This window comes from Vicia villosa, linkage group LG5 (assembly GCF_029867415.1).
Source record: "Vicia villosa cultivar HV-30 ecotype Madison, WI linkage group LG5, Vvil1.0, whole genome shotgun sequence".
NCBI classification, from domain to species: domain Eukaryota; kingdom Viridiplantae; phylum Streptophyta; class Magnoliopsida; order Fabales; family Fabaceae; genus Vicia; species Vicia villosa.
The window spans coordinates 166357731-166363950 of NC_081184.1; the positions used below are offsets into that span (position 1 = coordinate 166357731).

The following is a 6220-nucleotide window of genomic DNA, read 5'->3' on the forward strand; positions in this document are numbered from 1 at the left end:
TTTATGAGTCTTCATTGTAATAATTGGTACCAATTTTATGTTTAGTAACTGAAATAATAATAATAATAATAATAATAATAATAATAATAATAATAATAATAATAATAATAATAATAATAATAATAATAAGCGTTATTTGTAAAAGAAAACAGAAAATTCTACAAATACTTACAAAATGTATGTATCAAAGTAAAACGAAGAAAACGCCCTCTCTCTCTGATGACGAAACGGGGTCGGGGGAGGCCAAAGTCTACGGTGCCACCGACGCCGGCGAGTCAACCTTCACCGGAAAAGTCACCGACGGGGAACACGAGTGTGCTGAAGGGAGGACGTACTGAGGATGAAACTAGCAATGACGGCTCGATTAGGAAGGAAAAGGATGCGCGAACAGACGAAACCCTAATTGCGAAGAAAACTGAAGCAATTGTGGATGCACCGCAGCGAAAACTGTGGGTGGATGTACTCACGGATAATCGCAATCCAGCGAAGGGGATGACTATGGAATTTGTGGCGCCAACGATTGTCAACGGGGAAGTGGAAATTGAAATTGAAGAAGATGATGTGACTTCTGAAATTCAATTTTGGGAAAACGCTTTGGTTCTGTATGTGCTTGGCACAGATTTGAGCATGTATACGATCAAGAACTATATGGAGAAGAATTGGAACTTTGTACGAACTCCGGATCTATACTACCATGAGGATGGCTATTTCCTGGCTCGATTCAATTCTATTGATGATAGGGAAGCAGTGTTGATGAAAGGACCCTACACAATTAGGAATATGCCGTTGATTTTGAAGGAATGGAGGGCAGATTTCAACTTGAAGAAGGATCTGCTGCGAACACTGCCTATTTGGGTGAAGCTCCCGCAGTTACCTCTGCATCTATGGGGTGTGAAGAGTTTGAACAAGATAGGAAGCGCTATAGGGACGCCTTTGGTTACTGATGAGTGTACTGCGAGCAGGCTGCGCATGTCTTATGCTAGAATCTTGGTGGAAGTAGATGTCACTCAGAAAATGGTAAAGGAAATATCCATAAAGGACATTGAAGGAAGAAGGATAAAGCAAGGAGTGGAATATGAATGGCAACCTAGCTTTTGTGAATCCTGTCAGAAGATAGGCCATCAATGTCAAAAGGGAAAGAAAACTCAACAATGGAGACCTAAGCAGAAACCCCCTGATGTGGTAAAGCAGACTACTCCCCTCAAGGTCAATGAACATGATGTTGCTACAATAAATAAGGCACCAATAGATGAGGAAAATGTCAATAGTGGGGAAGCACCTTGGACGGAGGGCAGAAGAACAGCAAGAGATAAAGGTAAGAATGTTAAAATTGTACCTTCTGAGATTGCTTGTGACAATGGCTTTGCGGCTTTAGAGGTTTTGAGTGACCTACTAAAGGCCTCTAGCAGTGAGTCATGTTAGTGTCCTGGAACATTAGGGGTCTGAATAATGTAGGCAAACTGAGGGAGATTAGGACCCGTCTCTGTGAGCTTAAGCCTGCAATTATGATTCTTATAGAAACTAGGGTGAAACCTAATAAAGCAAATAGTATTAGAGACAAGCTGCAACTGAATGTTCATTATATTGATAACTATAATGCTCATGACAATGGTAGAATCTGGGTTTGCTGGGATAATGCCAGGGTGAATCTGCAGAATATTGAGTCATCCAGCCAGTATATACATTGTAGGGTCACTGATGTACATGGTAGCTTTAAATTCTGGTTAACTGCTGTATATGCTCAGAATTATATTGAAGAGAGGAAAGTGCTTTGGAAGGACATTATTCAGATTCACAGGAACTTGCAGGGGGCTTGGTGTGTGATGGGTGATTTTAACAACATTGCCAAAGCCAAGGATAGATTGGGAGGGAGAGCTGTGACTGAGAAGGAATATAGTGATATGCAAGATATGATGTGCAGAACTGGTCTGAGTGAAATGCCCAGCTATGGTGATTACTTCACGTGGTTCAATAAAAGAGCTGATGATCCTATTTACTCTAGGATAGATAGAGTTATTGCTAACACTGATTGGTTCCAAGAGTATGCTGATTGCAAACTAAACATCCTGTCCCCCCAAGTATCAGATCATGCTATGTTGCATTTGTGTGACACTAAGCCTGCGAGAAGACCTCAGAGACATTTCAGATTTAGTAATTGCCTTGCTGATATGGAAGGGTTTGAGAATGTAGTGAAAGCATCTTGGGCTCAACCTGTCCATGGGAAGCCTATGTGTGTTTTGTGGAGGAAACTCAAGAGATTGCAGTATATATTGAGAAGATTTAGCAAGCCTCTGAATAATATTCAGCAGCAAAAGTTAAAAGCTAGAGATAATCTTCAGAATGCCCAGGAAGCTCTCAGTCTGAACAGATTTGATCCTAGTATCATTGCTAGTATCAAGAACTATACTGATGAGGTGTTGAGAATAAATGTGTTGGAGGATAGTATGCTTAAGCAAAGGGCTAAAGTGGACTGGTTAAGAATGGGGGATGGTAATAATCAGTTCTTCTATTCATACATTAAAGCCAAGCAAGCACAGAGAAACATGAGAGGATTATTAAAGGCTGATGGGTCTGTTTTGCAAGAGCATGAGGAGATTGAATCTGAAGTTCTTGAGTTTTATGGTCAGCTTATGGGAAAGGAGGATAATAATATTCAGCATATAGATATTGAGGCCATGAGAAGAGGACCTCAATTGAGTATGGAGCAGAGAGAGGGGCTTATTAGAAGTATATCTGAGGATGATGTGCTGCAGGCTTTAAAAGGGATAGGAGATTTGAAAGCTCCAGGCCTTGATGGTTTTGGATCCAAATTTTTCAAAGTCTGTTGGAACATTGTTAGGGTGGATGTTTTGGCTGCTGTCCAGGAGTTCTTTGCCACTGGATCTTTGTATAAACCTTTCAACAGCACCATAGTAACATTGATCCCAAAAGGAGATTCACCTAAAGGTATAAAGGATTACAGGCCTATTGCTGGATGTACAACTTTTTACAAGATTATCTCTAGAATTATGACTGCCAGGTTGGGGAAGGTTCTTCCTAGCATCATAAGTCAAACTCAGGCTGCTTTTGTCCCTCATCAGAATATTCACAACCATATCTTTTTGGCTTATGAATTACTTAAAGGTTATAAGAAAAAGGGTGGAACTCCTAGAACAATGATGCAAATTGACCTTCAGAAAGCATATGATATGGTCAATTGGCATGCATTACAGAGTATCTTAAAGGAGATTGGTATCCCTAGTCAATTCATCTGCTGGATTATGGCTAGTGTTAGTTCTGTTTCTTATAAATTCAATATCAATGGAGAGCACACCAAATTTTTGCAAGCTCATAGGGGTATTAGGCAGGGTGACCCCATATCTCCTATGCTGTTTGTGATTATTATGGAGTACATGAATAGATTGATGTTCAAGATGCAGGCTAGGCCAGAGTTCCATCATCATGCTCAATGCAAGAAACTTTCCCTCACTAATCTAATATTTGCTGATGATGTATTACTGTTTTGCAGAGGTGATTCTCGATCTGTGGAGTTGATGAAGGGAGCCTTTAATACTTTCACTAATTCTACCGGTCTCAGAGCAAATGCTAGTAAGAGCAGAATGTATTTTGGTGGCATTAATGATGATCTAAAGCATGAGTTACTTAGTATGACAGGATTTACTGAAGGTGCCCTACCTGTTAGGTACCTTGGGGTCCCTCTTACTAGTAGGAGGTTGAATGTTCATCACTATATGCCTTTAATTGAGAAGATTGCAGGTAGAATGCAGCATTGGACAACTAAGCTGCTCAGTTATGCTGGAAGGATCCAGCTGGTGAAGAGCATTACTAGAGCTGTAGCACAGTTTTGGATGCAATGCTTCCCCATTCCCAAAGGTGTCATAAAGAAGATTGAGGATATTTGTAGGAAATTCATTTGGACTGGAAATCATGAGAATAATAGTAGCAAGAGCCCGGTTGCTTGGAGTAAAGTCTGCAGCAGCTATAAACAAGGAGGTCTCCAAATACTGAATATGTATTGGTGGAACTGTGCTTTACTTATGAAATGTTTGTGGAACATAAGTGAAAAGGCTGACAATCTATGGGTAAAGTGGATTAATTGCCACTATTTGAAAGGAAGGGATGTCATGGAGTATGAAATTAAGGGTAGTAATAGCTGGATGTTCAAAGGGATCCTTAAGCAAAGGGAGCATATTGCTAATATGCAGCAGGTGTGGAATGAGGCTAAGCTGAAGCATAAATTCAATACCACAAAGTTTTATAAATGTCTTGTTGATGATGGGAGTTCTGTTGATTGGGCGAATGTGATGCAAAGTAATAAAGCGCAGCCTAGAGCTCTTATCTGCTTGTGGATGGCATGTCATATGCATCTACCTACTAGGGACAGACTTAAACGGTTTGGTATCTTGCAGGACAGTAACTGTGTTCTGTGCAACGAATCTGAGGAATCCCACAACCATATCTTCTTTCAATGCAGGAAAACTGGAAATATATGGAAGAATATTCTAGAGTGGATTGAGTTAAAGCATCAGCCGGTTAGTTGGGAGGCTGAAATTCGATGGATATCTACTATTGCCAAAGGCAAGGGTTGGAAAGCTATGTTGATTAAAGTTTGTATAGCGGAAACGATCTATAGCGTGTGGAGGATGAGAAATGATGCTTGTTTCAAGAATAATGTGGATAATACAAACATTGTGGAAAAAATTAAAGATAACATAGTGTATAGGATTTGGAATATTAGGAAGTTTCGACAACATATCGCTAGAATCATGATGTAGGTTGTTGTCTGTCTTGTTGGTCTTGGTGGGTTGGTTGGATCTACTTGATCACCTTGTGCTTGTATAGTTTTTTGAATTAATATCAATAATGTATTCTTTGATTCAAAAAAAAAATAAGCGTTATTTGTCGAGTAATAGTTGTGCATTACAAAGAAGAGGAGTTTGTTGTTTCTGTGACCTTGATTCACCTCTCACTACTTCATAGACTATTGGGAATTCTGGGAGGAAGTTTAATGGGTGTGGGTTATACAAGGTAAATGCAGTTCTTAGTTTGTTTGTATTTGAATATGTTGCAGGGAATCTGGGTGCAGGTTAAACAATGTTAATCTTGTTTGTGAATAGTTGTTAGGAAGAAAGAGATGCAATTTCTTCAATTGGTACGATGAAGAAATGTCCGTTCATGTGACGGAGGTTATTTTGTCACTAATGAAGAGAATTGATCAACTTCAGAAGAAGAATAATATAAAGCTGAAACAAGATGAGGATTTAAAGAAGAAGCTAAATTTTTGCCAAGGATTGATTGTTGCATCTGTTGTGGTCATAATGGGATTGCTATGCTTTTCTCTTCCCTTGGATGCCATGCTCTTCTCTTCACTCGTTATAACGTTTTGGCAGAAGGGAGGAAGAACTTGTTACAAGGAGTGAAGAAAGTGTATTTCTGGATTTTGTGTTCTATGTATCGTGAAATGGACAAGGGTGTTTGTGAAACGGATTATAAGGATTAATATATTAATGAAATGTAATATTAGGGTTTAGGGTTTACGGTATTAATAAAATGTATTATAAGGATTGCTCTTCTCTTCTAGATGATAATTTTTATAGCCATTATATTAAGCTTGTAGTGGCAAAATCATAGTCGTTGATTTTAAAATAATAAATTCACAGTCAATACTAAGAAAAGGGGCTTTGAACTAGAATAGTTCATTTAATACCAATTTGTACTTTAACTACTAAGAGAGGATTTTCTTTCTTAGGTTAACACCCTCTAAACGAAAGCAATATTGCACTAAACTGGGTGTCCAATTCCATGTGTTCAATTTACTTTATCTAAATTTTATTTTTTACTGCATAAATCTCGTCATGCACATTGTCCGACACATTGTGTTTGACATCTTTTCAAAAAGAGAACACATTAATTCCAAGTATGTTAGTCTAGTGGGAAGGTTATCCTATTGAATTTGGTTCTAAATTCTATTACATTAATGTTTAATCCCTCTGCCCTTAAGATGCCAATTAATGTTTGGAAAAGGAAATTAAGGATTCAAAGGTGATTTATCAAGGGAGCAGTGAGAATTGATTTGAAGATTCCTTGGGTTTGTTGGTCTGATATTTATAAACCTAAGCAAAGAGGTGGTCTAGGGGCCTAGGATATTCTCTAAGTCAACTTAGCTTTTCTTGTTAAGTGGAAAGATCACCATCTCATCCCTCAGAGTTGCGTAGAGACA

General features: G+C 38.7%; 1 protein-coding gene across 1 annotated transcript; it reads left to right on the top strand.

The window, feature by feature from the left end:
- The first annotated feature begins 219 nt into the window (after positions 1-219).
- On the top strand, positions 220-5420 carry LOC131605956 (uncharacterized). Its single transcript, XM_058878243.1, has 4 exons — positions 220-1408; positions 1456-4607; positions 4981-5028; positions 5118-5420. Exons 1-4 carry the CDS (start codon positions 220-222, stop codon positions 5418-5420), a joined length of 4692 nt encoding a protein of 1563 aa, XP_058734226.1.
- Positions 5421-6220: the final 800 nt, after the last annotated feature.